The sequence below is a fragment of the Triturus cristatus genome, chromosome 4_2 (genome assembly GCF_964204655.1).
Source record: "Triturus cristatus chromosome 4_2, aTriCri1.1, whole genome shotgun sequence".
Lineage (NCBI taxonomy): Eukaryota > Metazoa > Chordata > Amphibia > Caudata > Salamandridae > Triturus > Triturus cristatus.
This window is the reverse complement of record NC_140586.1, coordinates 59,649,661-59,675,253: the sequence shown is the minus strand read 5'-3', so window position 1 is coordinate 59,675,253 and position 25,593 is coordinate 59,649,661. Positions and strand designations below refer to the sequence as shown.

General features: G+C 45.0%; 1 protein-coding gene across 5 annotated transcripts in view; it reads left to right on the top strand.

Annotated features, from left to right (window-relative positions):
- Positions 1-315: 315 nt before the first annotated feature.
- Positions 316-25,593, top strand: part of DENND1C (DENN domain containing 1C) — a 233,203-nt gene continuing 207,925 nt past the window's right edge. For 3 of the 5 annotated variants that reach the window (XM_085600511.1, XM_085600508.1, XM_085600507.1), the window contains exon 1: positions 337-488. In XM_085600511.1, coding sequence (XP_085456637.1) covers positions 472-488 — 17 coding nt within the window. In that variant the 5' untranslated portion in view covers positions 337-471. Of the gene's footprint in view, positions 489-25,593 lie in introns of all 5 variants that reach the window. The other 2 variants (XM_085600510.1, XM_085600509.1) reach the window with 1 other exon arrangement.

Below are 25,593 nucleotides of genomic sequence, written 5' to 3'. Positions count from 1 at the left end.
GGCAAACAATGAGCCTGCCCTCCTTGCTTTCTACAACACTGCAGTGTGTCATTGCCCCTTCCATGGTCTCCATACACCCCATCCCTCGGACTCCACTCAAGCTTCTGAAAAAGATGCAGATCTCGGTGCTAAGTCAGGGATGTGGACCCTGGCCCCATGGCTGGGGGTGGCATGGCCTCCTGTTCCCCATGGCGCAGGGTGTTTGAGCCCCCGGATACTGCTTTGCACAGCTACTGTTTTAGCGAGCACAGAGAGTCAGGCCAGACAGCACTCTGCAGCACGTCACCTATACTTCCTCTACGAGAAAACCCACACAGGAAGCCCTGAAGCAATAGCGAAAAAAAGTACATTTGACAGCCCAATCTGCCAAAAGTCGATGTTTTCCGACTCTGAAGAAGGTCTGTTGGCGGCTGGAGAGGTGAAAAACGTCATCAAGCTGGGAATCTGCAAGATGTTCTCCTGAAGAAGACCATGGGCTGCCGAATTAAGTAAGTCCAAGTTTGATCCCGCTCCCCTGATCGTGCTGCTGGGCTTTGTGACTTTCTGCTGAGCTGTAGAGCTGCAGCGACCACTTCCTTCTTCTGAGAGATGGGGAGTGTAACTGGGCAGACTCCTAGCCCGTGCCCCGCTGAACACGGTGCCAACAGACAGTAGAAAGCACAGATGCACCATTGCGGGCAGGGACATTTAGGTTTACATTTGGTGTACAGAGATCCAAGGAGGGGGCCTGGCTAGTACTGCATTAGACTTGAAAGCTGGCACAATGAGGAGTGTTTTTAATGTAGGACAAACGGGCCAGGGCGCTAGCGCCCAGAAGCATTTTGCTACTCAAACTATACCATTTAAATCCATACCCCAAAATATGAGCACCCCACTGTACTTGCAGGTGACCTCTCCAGGTTTCAAGGTCACCGGCTCACCTTGAGAGATGCAGTCACCATGGCCACTCTTTATACTGCATGAATGCAGCATTGCATCCACAGGATCATCTTAACCACTTCCATGTTGTTGTCACTGTAACTATTACTTCCAGGACCAATACCATATATAGATCTGCTATTTATCGCTCGTATCATAGCTAACTATGGGCCATATGTATCAAAGGGTTTTACCCATTCTGTGTCTATGGGAAAATGCGTTCATACATATGGCCCTGGATGTATAATATTGTGCAGCGCTCTGATACCCAAAAGGGTCTTGTTCACGCTATATAAAACTCTATAAATAAATAAATGCTCTGGTCGATATTATCAACCTTGATATGGTGACATACAACCCCTGGAAATATCAGTTTCAGGGCCCGGGATCACAGGGCGCTTTCTGCACGCAGGGGCTTATTTACAAGCCTCTTAAGCCACTCGTACGTCACTCATGTTAAAAATGACGCAAAAGTGGCGCAAGGGGCTTGTAAATAAGCCCCACAGTCTACAAGCCACAGCCCAGGGCTACTGACCCGCCACGGCCAGGTGTCAGCAGCAGGCTCCGGCTGATTCTTACTTTCCCCGGGGCTAGCAGACTAGAGCTCAACCGCACAAGACTGAAAGGTGTATATTCACTCCTGGGAGCCTGTAGGGTCGTAGTTCTGCTTTACCTCTGTCTCCTGCACCCCGTTCCTCGTCCTCCGTTGTCGTGGAATATTTCACCAGCTACAGAAAGGCATCAAAAGACTTTGCTACCCATGTCTGTCAGCTACCAGAAATTCAGTCTCTTCCTGAGGCAACATTTTATCAGGGATGCGCACAATTCTTTAGATCCATTGCTTCTTTTCAAATCCCCTGGATGTTTAAGTGGTAGAGGCTTTTTTGCCTGAGAACTCTATATCGCCCTCCACAGGGATAAGGTAGTTGGTGATACCAAATTATTGTCCGATTACAAGTTGCATGGTACTGGTGGGGTGGTAAATCCGCATATGAAATTTAGGTGGCCAGGGAGTAACACGGTGCCACTTACCGTGCAATTATGATGAGTTGAACCCATGGATTGGGGAATTACTATGTGGAACCAGATTTACAAATCATAAAACTGCACAGAGGTCCAAATTCTTTTACACATGCATTTACCACCTGCTCAGGGCAGATGGTAAATATATGTGGAGGCCTCTGTGTGGAGTGTGAGGTAGGGTGAGGTGGGTGTGAGGAGCAGGGTTGGGATGTGGCACTGAATGCTTCCCCCGCCAGAAACAAAAATCAGGGGACAAGGCTTGACGCTGCTGCCGAAGCCTCTTATGATTTTACCAGCTGAAATTACCCTATGGCAAAATCATGTTCAGTGTTTCAACACCCAGGGAAACCAGCAGGGACCAGAGGTTAATTTGAGCTGGTGGTTACCATTGGGGCACCTGGCACTTTTTCTTGGGGACCAGCACTTATTTTTCCTTAGCAGACATTTCCAGAGAGCTAGAGAGGGAAAACACACAAAAGGGGAAAAATGAGAAAGCAAGCAGGAACCTGCAAAAGTGAGGTAGAGAGGCAGGCAGTGTCTGGCAGTGGATTAAAAAGCCCTGAGGTGGATTACGGACTACGCAGCCTTGATATTCAGTGTGCTGACATTTATTAGTTGCAGCCTGGCTTCTGAGCAGTGCTTTGGGCACCGGCACTCATTACTTCACAAATTAAGCACTGGCAGGAACACTGACCCACTCATGATAAGGCAGAGACGAATTCAATGCAGTAATTCAACTCCATCTGATTCATAATCAGGCCTTGTAGGAATATCTAAGCTGTGTTGTATGTGCACTCACTGTTCTATCTAATGTGCTCTGTTGCATGTTGTCTGATGTTACTATGAAATCTAATATCCATACAAAACATAGGGCCAACTTCAGAGAAATGTGGGTCGTGTTATTGAAAAACAGCCCTATGCACTTGCCTTTAAGGAGAATCTTTGGCTGTAGTTTTGTGATCTGATGAGTACTGCTCATACTGCTGGGAGACCCCCTGAGGCCTGAAGAACTTCCAATGTGGTGCACAACAAACTGCATTGAAACAAGATAAAAGGACATATCTCTCAAATTTCACCAGTGCAGATCCTAAATATGTATATGTGCAAGGACTGGCATTATTTAATATTACAACCCAGAATCTGTTTTTTCCCCAAATTCTTTCACTGTTTGTGCTACACAATTAACTTAATTATTCAGCTTTAGTAAAAAAGCACTGGCAAATCCAATAGGTCGCGCCTATGCAAGAGCTCTTGGCTTTGCCAATGTGTTTTAGCCATGTTGTATACCAGGGTGGCTGCTGCTCAGCATGGCTAAAAGTTAGTGGTGTTGAGGAGAGTGGCGTGGAGTGGAGTGTCATAGAGTGAAGAGGCTAAGAGTGGAGTAGAGCGTCGTAGAGTGGAGTGTTATGGACTGCAGTGTAGCGGAGCGTAATGTTGTGGAATGTCATGGAGTAGTAGAGTGGATCGGAGTACCATGGCATAGAGTGAAGGGGCGTAGATTGAAGAAGACTGGCTTAGACTGGAGTGACAAGAGTGTCGTGGAGTGTTGTAAAATGGAGTGGCGTACAGTGCAGAGGAGAACAGTAGAGTGGAGTAAAGTGGCATAGAGGGTGTTGTGAAGAGTGTTGTAGAGTGTTGTGGAGAGGAGTAGAGTGTCATAGAGTGGAGTGGCATAGAGTAGCATAGCGTAGAGTGAGTAAAGCATTATAGAGTGGAGGGGCATAGATTGGAGTTGAGTGGCATACAGAGTAGTGGTGTGGAGTGGATTGTTGTGGAGTGGCATAGATTGTTGTGCAGTGGAGTGGTGTAGAGTAGCGTGTCGTAGAGTGGGTTGTCATAGAGTGTTGTAGAGTAAAGTGGGTAGAGTGAAGTGGCATAGAGTGGAGTGGTGTAGAGTGGAGTAGTGGAGTAGAGAGCCTTAGAGTGCAGTGGCATAGAATGGAGTGGCGTAGAGTGGAGTGGCATGGAGCAAAGTGGCGCTGATGGAATTCCATAGAGTGGAGTAGAGTGCTGTACAGTGAAGTGGTGTAGAGTGGAATAGAGTGTCATAGAGTGGAGTAGTGTGGAGTGGCATACAGTGTCGTAGAGTGGAGTGGCATAGAGAGGTGTACAGTGGAGTGACATAGAGTTGAGTAGTGAAGAAGAGTGGACTAGAGTGGCATAGAGTGGAGTAGCATACAAAGGTGTAGAGTGTTGTAGAGTGTAGTGTTTTGTAGTGTCCTAGAGTGGAGTGTCCTAAACTAGATTGAAGGGGTGTGGAATGAAGTAGAGTGGCATAGAGTGTCATAAAGTGGCGTACAGTGGACTGATGTAGCATGGAGAAGAGTGAAGTAGAATGTGGTAGAATGGAGTTGCATAGAGTGGAGTACAGTGTTGTGGAGTGGAGTGGCATAGAGTGGAGTGGCTTAGAGTGGAGTGAAGTGGCATAAAGGGATTTGCATAGAGTGGAGTAGAGTGTTATAGATTGGAGTGGCATAGAGTGGAGTAAAGTGTCTTAGAGTGCCATGGAGTGGAGTAGAGTCTCATAGAATGGAGGCTCCTAGAATCGAGGGTCATAGAGTGGAGAGGCATAGGGTGGAAGGGTGTAGAGTGTTGTGGAGTGCAGTGTCGTGGAATTGAGTTTTGTAGAGAAGGTTGTGGAGTGTCATAGAGTGGAGTGGTGTGAAGTTGCATAGAGTGGAGTAAAGTGTCATAGAGTAGAGTAAAGTGGCATTGAGGGGAGTGGCGTAGAGTAGAGCAAAGTGGAATTTTGTAGAGTGAAGTGTCATGAGTGGCATAGAGTGGAGTGGAGTTGAGTGGAGCAGCATAGAGTGAAGTGGCAAAGAGTGTCATAAGGATGAGTGGCATAGAATGCAGTAGAGTGTCATAAGGTGGAGTGACGTACAGTGGAGTAGAGTAGACTGTCATAAAGTGGAGTGGCGTAGAATGGAGGGCTGTAGAGTGCAGGGGAATAGAGTGAAGTTCCATAGAGTGGAGTGTAGGAGTGGCATGGTGTGGCATAGAGTGGTGTAAAGTGGTATGGAGTGTTGTAGAGTGGAGTGACATAGAGTGTTGTATAGTGGAGTGTCGTATAGTAGAGTGTCGTAGAGTGAAATGGCATGGAGTGAGTTGCAGTATAGTGGGGTGCATATAGTGCCGCTGTATGTCGTAGATTGGAGTACAGTGGCCTACAGCGAAGTGGCATAGAGTGGAGTGGAGTAGAGTGGAGTGGCAGAAAGCGCCATAGAGTGGAGTGTTGTGGAGTGGAGTTTCATAGAGCAGAGTGTCATAGAACGGAGTGGGATAGAGTGGAGTGGCATAGATTGGAGTGTCATAGAGTGGAGTGGTGTAGAGTGGAAGGGCATAGCGGAGTGTAGATTGGAGTAGAGTGGAGTTGATTGGCATACAGTGGAGTGGTGTAGAGTGGAGTAAAGTGTTGCAGAGTGGTGTTGCACAGACTGGTGTAGAGTGCTGTAGACTGGGGTGGATGGGGCCTAAAGTGGAAGGGCATAGAGTGGAGGGGCATAAAGTGATGTAGAGTGTCGAAGAGTGGAGAGGCATAAAGTGTAATAGAGTGGAATGGCATTTAGTTGTGTACAGTGGAGTGGGGTAAGATGGAGTTTTGGAGTAGAGTGCCACAGAGTGTTGTGGAGTGCCATAGAGTGGAATAAAGTGGCATGGAGCGGCATAGAGGGAATTGCGTAGAGTGGGGTAGAGTGTCGTAGATTGGAGTGGCATAGAGTTACATACAGTGGAGTAATGTAAAGTTGAGGCGTGGAGTAGAGTGAAGCGGCACAGATTGCTGTAGAGTATTGTAGAGTGGAGTGGAATGTTGTGGAGTGTCCTAGAGTAGACTGTGATTGAGTGAAGTGGAGAGGAGAAGAAAGTTGTAGAGTGGCATATAGTGGAGGGGCTTAGTGTGGTGTGGTGTGGAGTGTCATGGAATGGAGTGTTGTAGAATGGAGTCGAGGGGAGTAGAGTGGAGGGGGAAGAGTGGAGTAAAGTGTCGTAGAGTGGTGTGGAGTAGCATAGAGTGGAGTCAAGTGTCACAGAGTGGAGTAGAATAGAGTGTCATAGAGTGGAGTGACGTAGAGTGGATGGGCCTAGAGTGGAGGGGCCTAGAGTGGAGGGGCATACAGTGAAAGGGCATAGAGTAGAGTGGAGTAGTGTAGCATGGATTGTCAGAGTGGAGTGGTGTAGAGTGGCATAGACTGTCATAGTGGACTGTCGTAGTGTGAAATGGTGTAGAGTGAAGTGCTGCAGAATATTGTAGAGTGTCGTAGAGTGGGCTGGCATAGAGTGGAGTAAATGGCCCAGAATGAAGTGGCTTAGAGTGGAGTGACAAAAATTGGAGTGTCATGTCATGGCATGGAGCGTCATAGAGTAAAGTGTCATAGAGAGGAGTGGGATAGAGTGGAGTGTCGTAGAGTGGCATAGACGAGTGAAGTAGAGTGTCATAGAATGGAGTGGCATTAAGTGGAGTATGTTTGGTGTGGAAATGGCATCACCTTGTGTATTGATTTAATTGATTTTATGAAAATATTTCAGAATTACTAAAAAATGGGCTTCATGTATGCTTCTCATATATTCTGAAATATTTGCACAGTTCATTTACAGACATTTAGATTTGGTTGTGTGCTAGGAAAAAAACCTTTCCTTTGCCACCACCAGTATCCAGCAAGATTGTCACATAAATCCTCTCACTTTGAAGTCAGGGAAAGAAAAGTAAACACCAGGCTCCCTTGAATAAAAAGAACCTGAGATTAGACATCTGTCTTTGAATGCACAACAAATGTTAAGGGAAATGAGAGGGACCCTTTAACGCCAAAGGAATAGGGTACAAAACAATAATGTCACAAAGAGGGTTTCCTTTGGACTGATAGCTACAAATCTCCTATCGCTAATGTTATTTACTCACACACTCACAATCTTGGAAGGGAACTCATTGATCATTCAAACTATTCACACCTCATTTACACCATCCATGCAATGGGAGTAGAAAGTTAAACCCAAACCAGAAATACTATTTTTTGTTTAAAACAACAGTTCATCAATTTATTCATGACCATGTAGGTAAAAAAAGATTTTTGTACAAACAGATTCAGAAAGAATTAAAAACCAATCTAAAATCAACAATCTATTACACAACGCTTTAGAATAACATAAAGAGAGTACACATAACAGAAGACACCAGACTTTGTCATAACACACACATCCGTAATAAAACAATGGACACCAAACTGGAAACCGATATTACAATTGATTCATAATCTGTGGTTCCCTCAAGTACACAGATTGTGCAAAAAGCGTTGACGCGTTTCGAGGGACAGAGAATTATTGCACCATCTTTATCAAGACAGAATTTTTGCGACTCTCTTTATTCGTAATGTTTGTCCCAAAAAACAGACTTTTTAAAAACACCTGGGAATTATTAAGGCAAAGAAGGATCTCCTTCCTGGATCAGGCAATAATGATAATTATTTTATTGCCTAATGGGATGACGATTCCGGCCATTTGTATATTAAAAAGACTTCGGTCCAAAATATTTCTGTTTCTTTCTATTGTTTGGATACAATGTAATCCTTCCAGTAGGTTTATCCTGATTATATATTTTGGGATGAATCTCGAGCACAAGTCTTATCTCTCTGTGTTCTTTGATTTATGTATACCATAGGTACTGAGGATGTTATCTCGACTTTTAGTGGTACCCTCACTATGGTAGGGTCTCTATCGTGCGCTGAGCGTCACATGTATTCTCCGGTCAGTTCGATAATGACAAGACAACAAATGTGGCAAGATAAGAACAGCATTTAAAGGCCTGTTTACAGAAAGCGAGCACTCAAGGATGAATACAAGTAGCAGTGGTAAACAGGCTATGCTCCACTGGAGGGACAAAGACATTTGTTTTATTTTGAAGGTTTTATATAGCACTGACAAGAGCCTTGCGGGTATCAGAGCGCTTTACAACAAATAGAGGAAATAGACATATACATATAAAATACTATTAGTTATATTAGTCCAACAGTTGTAACTATTACAGCATAACAAATATTTACAAGACTGCATCTAATAGTTCAAGTGAATTTGGCCAGGAGAATCGATTTCACTTATTTTTGAAGGATGCCGTGCGAGGGTTCTGTCTTGTTTTTGGGTGCAAGGCATTCCAAATCCATGGGGCCATTTCTGAGAAGGTGCGATTATAAGTTTTCTTCTTGGTGAATCGTTGTGGTTTCGTAGAAGGTTATAAAAACTCCTGGTGGTTCTGTTACCATCCGATAGTACTAATTTCTCCGCAAGGTACAGTGGGATTTTGTGATGCAGTGCCTTGTGTGTCATACAGGTGATTTTCAAATGGATTCTGGCATCAAAGGGTAGCCAGTTAGGGGCACGCAGGTCCGGGGAGATGTGACAGTTTCTTTTGGATCCTGTGATTAGTCTGGCGGCTGCGTTGATTGACGCTCTTAGAGGGGCTGTTGTTGATCCGGGAAGGCCGCAGAGATCGACACGCCCATATTCCACTCTGGGTATTACTAGAGTTTGGACTGCCTGTTTAAAGTCATTTGCGGGTATGAAGGTTTTCAGTCTTCATAAGGTGTTCATCTGAAAATGTGCTCCTTTAGTTGCTGCGCTGATGTGCTTCTGCATAGTTAGCTTATTATCCAAAGTTATTCCTAGCGATTTGGCAGAGTCGATCATGAGTGGTTGGCCGTCGAGTGCTGTTAAGTGCTTCATCCATTCCATGATGATGGTTGTTTGTCTGGGGGGGCTATTAGGAGGAATTCCTTTTTTAGGGTGTTTAGTTTTAAGTGGTTATTTGCCAGCCAGGTCTGCGTTTTTTGGAGCGTTGAGTTGAGGGACTTGAGATGTTCTTAAGTGAGTGGACCTTAATGTAGAGTTGTGTGTCGTCTGTGTACATGTGGTATTGGACATTTGAAGAGTTGAAAAGCTCGGTGGGTGGTTCCATAAACAAATTGAAGAGTGTCGGGGAGAGGGAAGATCCTTAGGGTACTCCGAAAGTGACTGGAGTGGGTTTGGATAAAGATTGATTGGTCTTGAATCTTTGTGTTCTGTTTTGAAGGAAGGAAGTGAACCAGTTGAGAACCGTTCCAGATAGTCTCATTCTATGTTTCAGGAGGTCTAGTAAATTTTCGTGTTTGGCGGTGTCGAAGGCGGAGGATAGGTCCTGCAGGATTAGTAAACAGGCTTTGTTTTGGTCCAATATTTTTAATGCGCTGTCTATTATGTGGGTCATGGCAGATTCGGTACTGTGCCCTGATTGAAAGCCAGATTGGAATTCATCAAGCAGATTGAAGTGGTCAATGTGGTAGGTAAGCTGCGTGTGGACACATTTTTCTAATAATTTGGCCAGGGTAGGGATGTTGGATATAGGGCGATAGTTTTTTAGGTCTGCTGGGTCAGCCGATGGTTCCTTTAAGATGGGGGATACCTGACCAGCTTTGTGGATGTCTGGGATGGTTCCTTGCAGCAGAGAGGTATTTATAATCCTAGTCCATAGAGGCACTAACGTCTTTAGGAGGGATGCTGGGAGTGGGTCTCGTAAGTGATTGGAGGGATTCAAAGCCGTGAGCATTTTTAGAATAGTTTCTTCGCTGTAGAGGTTGAAGGAGGTCAAGTCGGCGTTGTTTTTTAGGTCGAGCTATGTGGAACAACTAAGCGGGTTCCTGAAAGGGGTCCTTGAGACGATCATGTGAGGGTCGGTGAGGGCTAATAGGTCGTTAAGTAGGTCTGTCTCTATGTTTTCAGTTTTTGTTGTGAAATAGCACATGGGCAGTGTTTCTGGATTAACTTGAGGTGAGTGGAAGACACCCTTAGATTGAGCTTTGATTATTTCGAAAAGTCTTTTGGGACGATTCTTGGATTGGTCCAATTGTTTACTAATGAAGTCAGTTTTTGATCGTCTGATTTTTCTGTAATAAGTGTTTCTCGTGCTTCTGAGTAATTTGAGGTGCATAGAGGATGGTGCTGCTCTCCATTGACGTTCAATTGTTCTTAGTGCTCTTCTGTCTTCATTTAGCCTACCATCACACCATGGGTTTGAGTCTTTATTGGAGACGCTTTTCAATTGTAGTGTAGCTATATTACCTAATAATATGTTCGTAGATTGGAAGTAGTGATTAGTCAGATCGTGTACGTCATGTAAACTGTCAGGTGGGGGCGTTAGGATAGGGCTAGCGGTTACAAGTGAGATAGGAATTACGTTTTTTTAGGTTACTCTTCCAAATTTTAGTTCTCTTGAGTTGGACATAGAGTAGTTTAACTGATTCATTGACATGGAAAGTGATGATGTGATGGTCAGACCAGTCACATGGTAGAATCGATTACAGCTGAGTGGAGTCCGCTTTGGAGATTACTAGATCTAGGGTTGAGCCTTTTTCATGGGTGGGGCTGTCACAAATTTGGTACAGGTTAAGGTCAGTCAAGAAAGCTTTGAGGCTATTAACCTCAGGGTCGCCAGGGTCATTCCAGTAGAGGTTGAAGTCCCCTAGGAATATCTAAGTGTTCTGGTGTCTGGCATTTGTGGCTAGGAAATCCATTATGTGTTCAATAAAGGTAAAGTTGTTTCCTGGTGGATAGTAAAATGAGTGAAGTGAACTTATTGGGTTGTTATTGTTAGAGCTTTCTAGACATAAGTATTCACAGGAGGAGAAAACCGGGGAGTTGGGACGTTTCACGGAGAGTAGTTCCGGTGTATGCAGGCAATACCACCTCCAAACCTATCAATTCAATCTAGTCTTGTGATGTGATAGTTTGGGGGGACTAGTATGTCTAGGACGGGCGAGGATGATTTGTTAAGCCAAGTTTCTGTCAAAATTATGAGGTCAGGTTTGTTAGTTAGTATGAGGTCAGCTATATCAGCGGCATGTCGTGCGGCTGACCTACAGTTTAGTAGGATACATTTTAGCCGGGCCTTGGTAGGTATAGTGTTGGGGTCTTGTAAGATGGGTACTCTCTTGAGGTTTTTTTCAACAATATCTCTGGGAATGTGTCTCGTGGCTCTATCGGGGTTGGGTGGAATGGATTGGATAGTGGACAGTATCAGTGTGTTGTCCGTGTGCGCAGAAAGGGGTGGGTGGAGCTGGGAGCTCTTAGGAGTGGAGTAGAGAAGTTAGCTCTTGCGGTGATAGCAGGTTTTTTATTCTGATCAGGCGGGATAAGGCATTAGGGTCAGGTACTGTTTTCCATCTAGGGTGCTTCTGTATCGTGGAGCTAGCGTGCGGTTGGTGGAAGAATTTTGCGTGTGGTTTTGGATGTATCAGGATCAGGTCATGAAGAGTTTGGATGTCTTCTTTGAGTTGTTGTAGAGATAGTAATATCTCCTCGAGTCTAGGGTCAGGAGTCGGAGTTAACGTATTAATCGCCTGGTCTGTAGATAAGTGAAGGAGGGTTACTTGTCTGGGTTCCTGGGGCGAGTGGTGAACTGCTCCGATGAATGGCTGTTTTTCAGTGTGGTAGTCCATGGAAAGGGGTGGGGAGTAGAGAAGGGATGTGAAGGGGTAATGTGGTGTGCTATAGGGGGAGGGGTGGTGAGGTTCGTCGTGAGGGGGAGTGTAGGACATGCTGGACTGTCGCCTTAAATCAAATAAAGTCAGCAAATAGAAAACAAGCAAATGTTAGTTACAAACAACAAAGCTAATGGTAAGCAATGGGTGAAATGCATTTCCAGGGAAGCTTTCAAAATGACCCCAAGCATTCTTGTCACAAACAGACAGCTGTGCTCCCTGGTAGGCTTCGACCTAAAAATGTACTTGTTCTAATCTACACAAGTTCCTCTCCATATGAAAAGATCCACATCTGAAATTAGAATAATTTCTGCTAGGTGAGTCATGAAATCCAGTATTGACTTGTAAAAACCGTCAACAAAGCATTTCAATCGAGTTTCTACTTTGAGTGAGGCTCACCGATATGGCTAGTTCATTGGTGCACCAAGGAGTTTCATCTGCCAATCAAGGTTCCTTGACATTGGCCACTTGGAGTGTCGTTCTGGAGATTTAAATCACTTACCCATCCTCTTTCCAAGGAGATCTGCTTATTATTATGTATTGCAGCATGACTCTTTTTTTTAACAAAACCCTCTTCATTGCTACCAAGTACTGCGTCAAGCGAGCCATTTATCCAATAGCCAGAACAAAATCTGATGACCCAACACTTTTTATCACCAAAATCAGAAAGGACTGTCTTTAAAGTTATTTGGAACGTCCAACGTTGACACCTACAGTACTTCAATAACAAAAAGAAATTTCTAAAGGCCCATAACAGTATCTCACAGCTACTCTGATTACATTTGCTAAAAGCACAACATTGTTTTCACCCTGATGTTTGATGCTCCTTTTTGCCAGAGACTGGTGCACACCAATAGATCAATTCAGTTCTCTTCCAGAGAGGCCCACCCCACTGTTTAAAGACCTCTGGTCTAAAGCATCTTCCACCCATCCTCAACATCAGTACCACTCTCCTACTGGGAATTCTCATCCTCAATAAAGCTGGTCTGATCCAACCCCTTAGATGTAGCTCCACCTTGAAACTGACAAACTATTAACCCTTCACCCAGTTCTGATTATTGGGTAAATTACTAGAGAGGGTTACCACCATTTAACTTCAAGAGCATATTAACTATTACAGCCGCAGTCGGTAGTAGGAGTAACTGCAGGGTGGTGACGTGGGGAGGGGGATAGTAAACTATGGATTACGAAGGTTTACAGGTAAGTTAACATATAAATTAATAAAACGAATTTTGTTGCGTGCACTGCATCCCCAAATGCCAGGATGCTAGCATACAGAAATGAAGAGAGACTGGTTTCAGCAAAGGCCATGCCCTAACCCCATAGGCAGTGGTGGAAGTGGGGGGATAAAAGTAGGGGAACTGTGGGCAGAGAATCAGAGGGTTGGAATAAATCAAAGTTGGGATCAGTGGGCGGAGTCAGAGGTGTGGCCAGAATGCGCAAAACATTCACATTTTTGGTATTTGTTTGGCATTTCACTGACCAGTTACAGTTTATTATGTTATTTAATTCAACTAATGGATACACATGATTACTCAAAGTTCAATATGAGTTATTGACATTAAAATACATTCACAAAGTGGCGTGACAATCACAGAACGTCCCAAATACGCTTAAATGTGGAAGCACAAGCCATTTGTCTCAATGATCCTAGCTGGGAGTTCTGTAATTAAAGCCTCAGGTTTGGCACCACCCACTTGGAGTCTGTCTGCGGCAAGTATGGCAGCCCAATCACCCCCCAATTCCCCGGGATGGTCCTCCTTTTGAATCCTAGCCCATAATGGTTGTGGGACCACATTACCCATTAGCATGTCTATATCGGCCAAATTCATAATACATGCATCGACAGTTTGGGACAACTCTTTGTAGTACCCAGCAGGATTTTTACGGGGGTCCGGTAAGGACTGTTTAAGGGCCAATACCTCAGATCGTTTCCAAAGAACATGTACCCACACACGTTGAAAGTGAGCAGGTATAAGAGGATTACCACCCTGAGCTGCAACCTCCTCTCTCCACACTGGGGGAACGTCTCTCATAGGATAGTGTTTTAATTTTCGTCTAACAGAGGAATCGCGTTTTGGCAAAGACCGGCAAGCAAACATCATTCTAAATGTGACAAGCGTCCTTACCGCATCCTCAACCTCTGCGCCCACAATCAGCCCTTTATCAAACTCGGCCTGAACATCTAGCAGGCCCTGATGGGCTGGTCCCAATCCCATATCCTCCCACTCTTGACCTAAAATGTTACACATAGTATCAAAAACATATCTCTGCGTTGGTGCCTCCCACTGTTGAAAGGTGACCATAATGTCTTGCACACTATACTGGGGGCCATTCGTGATCCACCTTCGGGCAAGGAGATCTAGCACTTCCCGTTCATCTGGACCTGGGAGCTGACTACGAGTTTGTCTACGAGGAGGAACAGGGGTCATTTGAAGTGTCCCAAAGAGAGGGGACAAAAGGCCAGAAACGGTATCAACCATTCGCCTCCGAGCGGAGGGAGAATTTGTCATTAGGACAGGAGTCAGAATATTAGGCGGGGCAGAAGAGGGAGTAATAGGTACAAAGGGAGACGAAGGTAGGGGAGAGCTCGGTAATACCGGAAGAGGCTGTGATGGGGGTGCAGGAACCGATTGAGGAGCGACAGGTGGAACAACAGGTGGAACAGGTGGGGCAGGTGCTAATAATAAAGGTGCATTCGCTCCCGGGGCAGGCGGTAGTGCAAAAGGTACATTAGCCCCCTGCGCATAGGGCGGAAGTAATCTCAACAGATGGGACATTAAAGGATCCTTCTCAGGGTCCACATTTTTCTCTGTAGGGGAAGTTGGCAACACTGGATAACATTTATCTACCGCCATACGATGTTGCCTATCTGAAACCTCAATCGCATGATCGGTCTCATTATTTTTAAACTGTTGGGCAGCTTGTAAAATAGACATATCCCTCCTATCTCTTTTAGCTTGTTTTATTTCTTTCTGTTTGGCCTCCTTACGCCATAAGCGAAAAGAGTCAAACATAGCCGGCCGGGCTTTTCGTTTAAACAAAGTGTCCTCCAAATTATCTAAGATATTGAGCTCAAAACTGCCATTCTGCGGCCACCGTAAAACACCATCTTTCCTAGTATAGCGAACCCACGCCTCATTAAAGGCTATAGGGCCAATACCATGTTTAGAATATACTTCATAAGTGGGAGTCCCGGCCGGAGGAATTGGACAAGAGTCCTCCAGTCGGGAATCCCTATCGCAACAACAACAAAACCATCTTCCAAACTTACTGAAACCAGGCATCGCTATCACACTAGTTTCTTTACAAACTTCAAGGGGTTAATTAGTCACTTTATAGTACAAAAACTGCACTCACCCTTCGGTTTCGGCTTTTGCAAAAGTCGAACAAAGACAAAACAAAGACAAAGGAGTGGCCACTATACTTAACTTAACCAGATGTTTTCTTACGCCAACAGAGGTCCGTCTAATGTCTCGCAATACCAATCACCAAGGGAGCCAAAGCGTGGTGGCAGTCAGCGCAGCAGGTCTTCGCAGCCGTTGGAAGGGAGAAGCCACACTGTAAAAACCTTCGGTCCACTTACGACATGCAGGGGTCGATCACGTGGTGCGCGTCCTCCGGAATTTCCTTGCGGGGCTCCTCACGATCCTCGGGCTGGACCCACGACCTCTGAAGCCGCCTCACAGAGGGCACCATTTGAAGAACCAGGCTGAATTAGGCCTGGCGGCGCAGGGTACGCCTGAAATCTTCTGAGTTCGCCTTCTAAATGTACAGAGACACGGAACACTCTGTTGGCATAGGAACTTCAATTTATTAGCTGCAGCTAGGTACAGTTGTCCTAGAAGTACATCAGTGGTAGGTTCTCAGGAGACTGCCACTTCAATCCGTGGCTCACAGTCTTTTATAGCGCTTGAATCCCCTAAAGCAACAACCCCCTCAATGTGCAATAAAAACAAACAAATCATCCACTATCAAACATTCTTTGTACAAGATACAGGATAATAGGTAATAGAAATTCCTTCCCTAGGGTCGTGTTCTCTACCTGACCCTATAGGCCAGGTGGCATGAGCATTCCTGAGTTAAATTAATTTACAACAGGACGTGTTTGCGTGTTGCAGGTGGTGATTCGTAAAACAATTGGAGAGGCAGAGAAGGATCACCAAGGGTCAATAGATGGTTATCACGGGAATTAGTTGCTTCGAGCCGGGTCTCAGAATGTACTTTGCTCAGAGAGACAGGAAAAGGTCGTTTAACATGTTACAGTACAGAGTATGAAAGAAATGCTACGAAGGTCGTCGGTGCCTGAGTGAGGGCCACATCACAATGGTGTCAATACGCAAGATGGAGCCGTAATCAAATTTCCTCACTAGTAGGCAGTATAGTTTAATAGTGATTGATCTGGAGAAACAGAAACTCAGAATTTAAAACATAATACTATGGTTGGGGGTTCTCTTTAATAATCAGAATTGATTTCTATCCAAATGAACACTTTTTGCAACATTAGGATAATCATAGACTTGGGAAGAAACATAACACACTAATTTATCCCTTGCAGTTTGCATGCAGCTCTTAGATGACAGTTAAAAGCTCACTGTTCTATGTTAGGATTTTAACTTATAAACTGCAAGTAACAAAAGGATCTCTTTGACAAAAGAAGTAACCCACTGACCTGTTTACATTATGTGCACTATTTGAGCATGCATGGTACATGTTCTTTGCAGCAGGCACATTAACCCTCTGCGCTACCTTTCTATGACCCAAAACTTCCACTAGACAAAACTCTGACCTCTCTCTAGGAAGAACATTAATCACTGGAGTTATCATGACATTTTTATTGTTGCTGACGCCCCCACCCAAATTCAGCGCCCGGTGTGGTCACACCAGTCACACTGCCCAGGAGCCAGCCCTTCTCAAGTGTCCTGTGACAGAGTCACTGTTGCTCTAGGGTGTGCAGCTTCATAGCCTGTCCACCAGACTGGAGATGAACTTCAGTATGGATTGTGATTGACAAGCCTTCAAGTTTAACCACCGCTAAGGCCCATCAACTGGTGCTAAGAAACCAGGTCTTCTAAGGCCTTACGTGGCCTTCTAAGGTCTAGCATGGGAATGTGCTTCCTCAGGAGAGTGGTCTGGTGGACTTGTCATGAAAGTTGAACCTGGTTCCCCAGTTCCAAATTTGGCAGCTCTGACTATACTGCCACATCATCTCCCCCACTGAACACCATACTGCCCCACTGAAAGAAACTCGCACTGCCTTCAACTACAACCCAATTGTGCCCAGCTATAAACACCTGGATGCAACTGGATTCATATTACACACTAGACAAGAGTAATATGCTGCCTAAAAAAGTAACAACATCCTGGAAAAAGCAAGCATTCATAAGGAATGCAAAAATTAAGTAAAGCATGTGAAATTGTAAGCAGGAACAACATGGTTACCTTAACACTTTTACACTCAGAAATCAGTGAGTGTTTTTGCCTGAAAAGTTATGGGCAGGAAGGGACCTGTTTTAGTATCAATTGCTTTTAAAAAGACCACATCCATGAACACAGAGCCGCAGTACACATTTTGTTTTCCAATCCACTCATCAATCAGGCATTGCAGGATCTCCAGGATTGGTGTACTTCCCCATCCTGGGACAAACAATGCTGTTCAGAGAAAGACAAGAAAATAAAAGTAGCGCTTCACTGGCAAACTCTGTCAAGTGATGCTGATGTGTTCGGGTGTGCATAAAACCAATCTGGCCACTTTGCGACCATAATGCCTTGCTTTATTTATTTATTTTTCATATTTTGAACCTTTTATTCCTGAAGCTGCACTTTGGAATTGAAAAATGACAAAAAGAAGACATTTCCAGCAAAAGTGTTTTTCTTTTTTGGATCCATTTCACAGGGAAACAAATAAACGAAATGAGGAAAGGGAGGGTGAGAACCATTTCTTGTAGTCACGGTTTTCAGTAAGTGAGGAGGAGCTAGAAGAAAGAGAGTGAATAAGAAGAAGAAAGAAAGAGGGGGCACAGCTCCTAGAGCAGAGCAGAAGTGGACACTGTCCTTGTCTTCTCTGGGCAAGATGGAAGAGACAGAGTTGTTTACCTTCTCTGCCCACCCACCCGACCACAAACGGCCACAAACGCTGAGCCTTATCTGTAGGCCTCGGCTATGTCTGCCGTCCGGGGACACATGATTAAATTAAAAAAATAGATGAACGGAATCTTTTGGATTAAAGAAGTAGGGGCACGGCGTGCCCTGCCGATCCTGCCCCCTTCGACCACTGCCCATATGCAAATAAACACAGCAGTCACACTGTGGCAAAAAGATACAAACGCCACGTGCCATAGAGAAACTGACCAAGACGGGCCTTGATTATTGATATCTCGTACGTCCCGGCTACAATCACAGCCTTGATGGAAAAAAAACTTGCCCAAATTCAAGGTATCAAAAGCATCTCTCCCTCTGAGCTCCAGGAAATGCCTCTCGCCCCACCCAAATCGTGAGTCCCTGCTTCACACTGGCACGCATGGTGACCTTGTACAAGGACCAGTTGACGGGATGCGCCTCGAGCACAATGGAGCGTTTCCCAAAAGATGGTTTCAGGGAAGTCTTCAGCAAGAATAGGTGGCAGCGCGTCCTGGATGTCCTCTACAGAGTTGCACAAATTCGCGCAACATGTATCCAAATAAACGTTTTCATTTTGTATCAAATCTTCCAATAACCTGCAGCCATTGCGCAGAAAAGGGAAGCCGCAAGAGACTCTCCAAAGAAAGACATTTAATGGCCCAGGTCTTATCGGAATTGTGACTGGATGTGCTGCGACCCTCCCGGGAACTTTGGATTTTTGACCTAACTCAAGATTCATTCAAATCTCCCCCAACAAAGTCCGAAGAACGGCCTGGAGGCGAGAAGTGCTTCAAATGGCCAATCACAGTTCGTCGTGGGGGATCGTGGCTCCAAGGAATTAAGCAAAACAAACATAGGCCAGCCAATTGCAGGCGCCAGAGCCAGTGCGGCGGTTGGAGGGTCCACGAGGATAGATCGACGCAGCGAGCAGAAAGACAGTGAGACTCAAAAGAAGTGAATGCACGCGCACAAAGAGGCAGACCAGTTTAAAACGCGGTAGGTAGGGCTGGAAGCCGCGACTGAAGACAGCTACAGCAAGTAATAAAAAAAGAAGAGAGACAAAACTGGCAGCAGAGCATGGGCCTCAAGCACCAAAAAAAGGTAACAGAGAACAAAGCTGATAGGTAAAAACACAGACAACCAGAGAAGCGAGGCGTTCATCTCTAAGCTGGACGGAAGGTGGGAGATCCAAGAAACAAGACACAACAAAGGTGGAGAGTGGACTAGGTGCTGCTAGTGACGTAATAATATGTGATATGACATGGCACAAAGGACAGCTGTAACGTAAGGTTGGACTCCCTATATAGGCAGTAACATAGAAGCTGATAAAGCATTGGGTTGTGGCCTTGAACTCTGAAACGTGCATTCAACCTTAAATGCGGGCGTCTCTTGCAGTGTGAGAATGAGTAGGTAGAAACTGGCTGACCGTCTCCATTTTGGAAAAATTCAACCCACAGCCAAACAAGGTGCAGCCGAACTGCCGTGCTGCCAAAGACTTGCCTTTCTTGACATTTGAGTCTGCCGTTGCTGCCCACAACACAGGTATAGCGCGATCTCAGAACTCCAGGCAGCCAATGGGGAACCACGCAGCAGGTCAAATGCCAACTGGGAAACGAGTGCCAGGTAACCTGCTAACAACAAAGGCATGCCAAGTAATCAACAAGAGGAAAACGTATATCAGGTAATTCAACAGGGAAATATGTGTCGGGTAAAATGCCAGCAGGGAACACACACTAGGTAAACGCCAGCAGAGAAAATCAGGTTCGCTCCGATGATAAAAAGTAAACCAGATAACCATCTCACAGAAAAAGGTGCACTGGGTAACACATCAACCGGGCACAAACAGGGAAAGTGCGCCCTTTATATAAAAGGGCCCCAGGTACTCATGCATACTGTAACTCAACCTGGGTAAATTCCCAATGGGAAGCCCACAACAGGTAACCCATCAAAAGCTCAACACATCCAGGAAACCCACCAATATGGATACACTCACCTGGAGCCTTATTACACAAGGTGCCCTGGGGGCACAGTGGGCGTTTGCGCCCTCTTTGCATGCCCCCGGGCACTTTGGTTTTACAGAAGGGGCCGCAGATGCTTGTTCAGCTCCTTCTGTAATACCATCAAAAATGCCAGCGCTATCTTCAGGGGGCATCCCTTTGACTCTGCTCCTGCGCCGTATTACAGAGGCGAGCGCAGAGGCAAAGAAGCTGTCAGGGGGTGCACTGTCAGTGCGCCCCCTGAAGGCAGCCCTCTGGGGTTTCAAAGGTGGTCTGATGGACCCCCCAGACATCCCCTTGCAGGCGGGTGCAGTCACTGACTGCACCTGCCTGCATGGGGATCTCTAATCCCCTTTAAAAGTGCAGGTGGGTTGCCGCCTGCACAGCAAAAACATGGAACAGCTTTATGGTAGCCACTCCCTTTTTCACCTGAATACACTTTCCCCAAGCAGCACAACTTCACAGCTACCCTGGGGGCAGCACATTCACTATAATGCAGCACTTTTTCCTGGATTTTTGAAAGGTGCACCCAGGGGTACTATTTGACAAATCTCCCAAGAATTTTAAAAACCAGTATGCACCTGAATTTAACTGCTTTTTGGAAAGTGTTGGGGTGGTATGTCAAGCGGGGGCCGAGAGAAGGTGGGGGGTGTCCCGAAACACTTTTTCCCATGCAATGTTCCATTGGGGTTTTTGAACACGACTACAGCCTGAACTCCTGGATGGAATTACACAAAATTTGTCAGAAAGCTAGCTCTTGGTCCAGAAAGACCCCTGTTTATGATTTGGGATAGATCTATTCAGTAGTTTTGAAAAGAACGCGGATCCATTGTGGATTCACCCCAGGGGATTTGTGGTTCCACGCACCACAGCAATGTCCAGATTGGCTGCAACCTGAGAGAAAAGTTGCAGCCACCATTTTGTTGATTAGCTTGGTGCAGAGGCAGTATATAAGTGTAAAGCGAGATGCGGGGACAGGATAGAGGTATACTGACCCCATAGGTAAGATGGAGGGGTCCCTAAAGGACCCGCATGTGTAAACGATTGCCTGAAGTCTTTTGGGGGGGCGAACTGCAGATCTGCTGAATCACCGTGGGGATAAGAGCGACCCAAAGTGTAAATCTGTACCAGATTTGGGGATTTAAAGCCAAATGAAAAAAGAAATTGCACCCACTCCCCAACCAACAGCCCGTGGGGTTGGCAGCATGCGGGGGGTTGGCTGCAGGGCCTGGGCACAAGCCAACACCCACACTGCACATGCCCGAAGAGTGGGAGGCAGCATATAGGGGTGGGATCAGGGCTTGGCCGCAGGCCAGGACCTGCGGCCAGCCCCCTGCTGGTTAAAAAAACCCCATAGAAATTCACAAGAAAACGAAGGTTACAGGGGCTTTATAGTTAGAAATTAGCATTTAAAAAACCTTAGAAATTCACTGGAAGAAACAAACGTTACAGGGATGTTATAATTCTGAATTTACATGTACAAAACTGCAGCAATTCAGCTGTTATAGAGTTATTTCAATTAACGATAACTCGTGCTCTCACCATGTACAGCTAAAATACCCCACATATTACATAATTCATGACATCTCATATGGTATTACTGATATTATCACTGCAACATTTACAAAACAAATTAATGATAAGAAAACTGTGCATGGCGGGGGAGTGAGTTATAGTTACCTTAGGGCATGAGTTTTAGTTACTTGAAATAACTCTAACTATAACAGCTGAAATTCTACGGTTTTGTGCACATAAATTCATAACCTAACTATAACGTTCCTGTAACCTTTGTTTTTTTCAGTGAATTTTATATATTCGAAGGCCAGGGTGCCGGAACGCGTGTGGTAGTATTTGCCTTGGAAACAGGATTAAAAGGATTTTCATGATGGAACTGGAGTGCACAGCGTGTTTTCTTTGATGGGGATGTGGTGAATTGGGATATATATATATATATATATATATATATATATATATATATATATATATATATATATGAAAATGAAATGAAATGAAAATGAAAATGAAATGAAAAAAGAATTTCTAAAGCGCATGGCTGCCCTTGAGCGTCCCAGCGCTACGTGTACACACAGACAGACCTCCTCTGAGCCGCATCCAGAGATGTTAGTCATTCTGGGGGAAAAGGAACGTTTTAAGGGATTTTCGGAATCTGGTCAAGCTAGGTTCTTTCCTCATTGATGTTGGGAGGGAGTTCCATAGCTGACCCGCGTTTATTGAAAAGCGGCGTCCTCCGGTCCTTGTTCTTTTTGCTCTCGGGATAGCTACCAGGTTTTCCTCGCCAGAGCGGAGCGTTCGTGCTGATTTGTGAGGGCGGATCAGATCTCTAAGGATCGGAGGGCCTGTGCCTTGGAGGACTCTGAACACTGTACAGAGCGCTTTGAATTTCACTCTCGCTCTTATGGGCAGCCAATGGAGCGCTTTCAAGGCCGGTTTTGCTGACGTTCTTCTGGGTGTGTTCGTCAGCAGTCTTGCAGCTGCATTCTGTGCCCTCTAGAGCACGTTCAAGGTGTATTCCGGTGCAGCCAGGAAAAGGGCGTTGTTATAATCCAGTCTTGACAGAATAAGGCCCTGTACCAGCAATTTCCTAGAGTCTAATGGGAGTAAGGGCATGACTTTCCGTATTGAGCGGAGCAGCCCATAGCAACACCCTGCAGTTTTTTTCGCCTGAGTGTGCATCGACAGCTCCGGTTCAAGCCAGACGCCGAGGCTTTTTATAGATCCCTTCGGGGTCGGAGGATCTCCTAGACAAGTCGGCCACATACATTTGGGGAGGGAGGTGCAGAGATTTCCCAGCAACATCACCTCGGTTTTGGAGGCATTGAGCTTGAGTCTTGAGTCGGCCATCCATGCCATGATGTTGGTAAGGCAGGCGGCAAACTTCTCACCATGGCTTTCTGCGAGCGAGAGCGAAACAATCAATTGGGTGTCATCCGCGTACGTTGCGAGTTTCACTCCAAAGGGTGCGACCTCCCCCTCCAGTGGGGCCATGTAGACGTTAAAAAGCGTAGGGCTCAGTGAAGAGCCCTGCGGGACACCACACTGAAGGGGGGTGGGCACTGATCTATTGTTGCCCTCGCACACTTGATATGTTCGATCACTCAAGAATGACATTATATATATATATATATATATATATATATTCACATAAAAAAACATAGGTTTTAGGGGTGTTATAGTTGGCTGGACATTTCACTTGTACAAAACCAGTGAAATTCCCCCGTTATAGTTAGTTCCACTAATTATAACTCGTGCGCCTGCAATGCACTGCTGATGACATCACATATTACATCACTCATGACATGGTCAGTGAGATCACTCATGACATCACTGATGACATCTCAAATGAAATCACTGATGACATCATCCACTGAATGTGTGTTTTTCTGAAATTTAAATATGTTTTATATATGTATATCTCAAGGTCGATGGAACAATAAATGGGTATATAAGTGTCTACATGGATGATTTTGTTTCTGAAAAATTGATTGTATAACTGAGTGATTAAGTGTATCTTAGTGAATACATGAGTTAGTGAGTAATGTTTAAATATATAAATATATGTATCAGTCTCTCACTTTGTGTATAAGTGGCTACATGGGTTGGTGAGTAGCTACATAAGTATCTATACAGGTTATTAGTTGTTTTTTTGAGTATCAGTATGAGTGTCTGAGTGTCTGTATGGTTTTGTGGGGGGTATTACGTAGTGTATAGATGCATGAATGAGTGACTCACTGTTTGTATGTGTTGTAGACAGCATGTGTGCAGGACTGTATGGGTGGATGAGTGTGTGTATGGGTGTGTTAGTGAGTGAATGACTGTCTCAATAGTGTCTTTATGAGTAACTACATATGTTTTAAACTAGTATATGTGCGTATTGGTGTATATAAGTGAGTATATGTGAGAATGAGAGATTGGAAGAGTTCCTGTATAAATTAGAATGTGTTTCTATAAATGATTGCTTAAGAGAGTAAGTATATGTAAGTTTCTGTAGAAGTAAGTGTGGTGGTGTGTGTCTACCTGTATATGCAAGTGAATGGATGTTTGATACTTTGTTTGCATGTGTGACTGTGTGTGAGTAACTCTATGGATGAGTGTCAGTGTGTAACACGATGTATAGGTGTATGAGTACATATGATGAGTGAGTACATGTATGAGTGACTGTATAGGACTGTTAGTGAATGAGAAGATGTGTGTGTAGATCTTGGAATTACTGAATAAGTGTGTTGTAAGTGGTATTGGTATATCTATTGTTTTGAAAATGTTAATTTCTATTTTTGAGTGTGTGTATCAAAGGTTATATTAGGGTGAGAGGAGGTCTGCCACTCTATCTACAAGGATGATGTCATCAGTGATATCATCAGTGATGTCATTTGAGATGTCATCAGTGATGTCATGAGTGATGTCACTGACCATGTCATGAGTGATGTAATATGTGACGTCATCAGCAGTGCATTGCGGGCGCGCGAGTTATAGTTAGCTGAACTAACTATAACGGGGGAATTTCACTGGTTTTGTACAAGAGAAATGTCCAGCTAACTATAACACCCCTAAAACCTATGTTTTTTTCTGTGAATTTCTAAGGTTTTTAAAATGCTAATTACTAACTATAACATACCTGAAACCTATGGTTTCTTCAGTGAATTTCAAAGGTTTTTTAAATGCTAATTCCTAACTATAATGCCCCTGAAATCTATGTTTTTTTCAGTTAATTTCAAAGGTTTTTTAAATGCTAATTTCTAACTATAACATATCTGAAACCTATGTTTTTTTCAGTGAATTTCAAAGGTTTTTTAAATGATAAGTTTTTAATATTTTATTTGTTATATTTTGTTTTTTGATACTGTTTTTCTACATTTTTTAAACTATTTATTTCTACATATTTTATTTTTTAAATTACATTACATATTTTTAATATAAATTGAAAAAAAATGTTTTTAAAAATATTGAAACTTTAATGTTGTTTTTATTAGTTTTATATTTTTTAAAATATATGTATAATATTTTTGTATTTTTTTTAATGAAAATTTTTTTTGGAGTCGCGCAACCAAAGCGTACCTTTCTCAATCACTGCACGGAACTTAGCCGCCATTTTACGATTGTTGTGTAGGATCTGCGTAGGGTGTGCGATGGGTGCGTATTTTCCTGCGCAATTGCTATGCGACCGGTACGTGACTCCAGGCGCATATGCAACACATACATATTACTTTACGCGAAGCTCGCGCACTTGCGCGTGACGTCATAAACGTGTTCTACGCGTTAGGAGTCGCACACCCAGCGCGTGCACACCAGGGGGCTGTGTTGAGCGCCGCGCTGGGTGCCTGACTCTTAACTTTACCGTAAAAAAAAAAATAGCACCTATCACTAATTTCTATTCTCCCCGGGGACCCCATCCCCCGGGGAGAATATATAACGTTGGGGACCGTGGGGGGAGCCCCAATGCCCCCACGGTCCCAGTCGGCTCCCCGCGTCCTTCGGGAGCCGGCATTGTTTTTCCCCACGGGGAGCTGCTAACATGCAGCTCTCCATGTGGAAAAGCAAAATGGTTTGCATTTTTAAAGAGAAAGCAGGATTCCCTGCTCTCTCTTTCAAAATCCAAACCAAGTTTGCTATGACAGGGCTGGAGCCTCGGCTCTCGCCCTGCCATAGCAAACTGCAGTGTCCCGGGGTGGGCACTCCGGGACACTGCAGGTGCCGGCCCTGGGGGGTGGCGGTCCCCAGGGCCCTCGAGGGCTCCAGGAGGGGGCCACGCGACCCCCCTCCACAACATACACAGCCCCGGGGGGTGGTGGTCCCCGGGGCTTGGGGGGGCCTTTGAGCCCCCCAACCATTTTGAGAAAGCCCCATGGGGTAGCGGTCCCTGGGGCTGGGGGGTCTTTGAGCTCCCCACCCATCTATTTTGCTGGGGGGGTGGCGGTTGAGCCCCCCCACCCATTTATGTTGGACCCCCGGGGGGTGGCGGTCCCCGGGGCTGGGGAGCCCCTCTGGGCCCCTTATAAAATTTAAAACTTTTGCCCCTG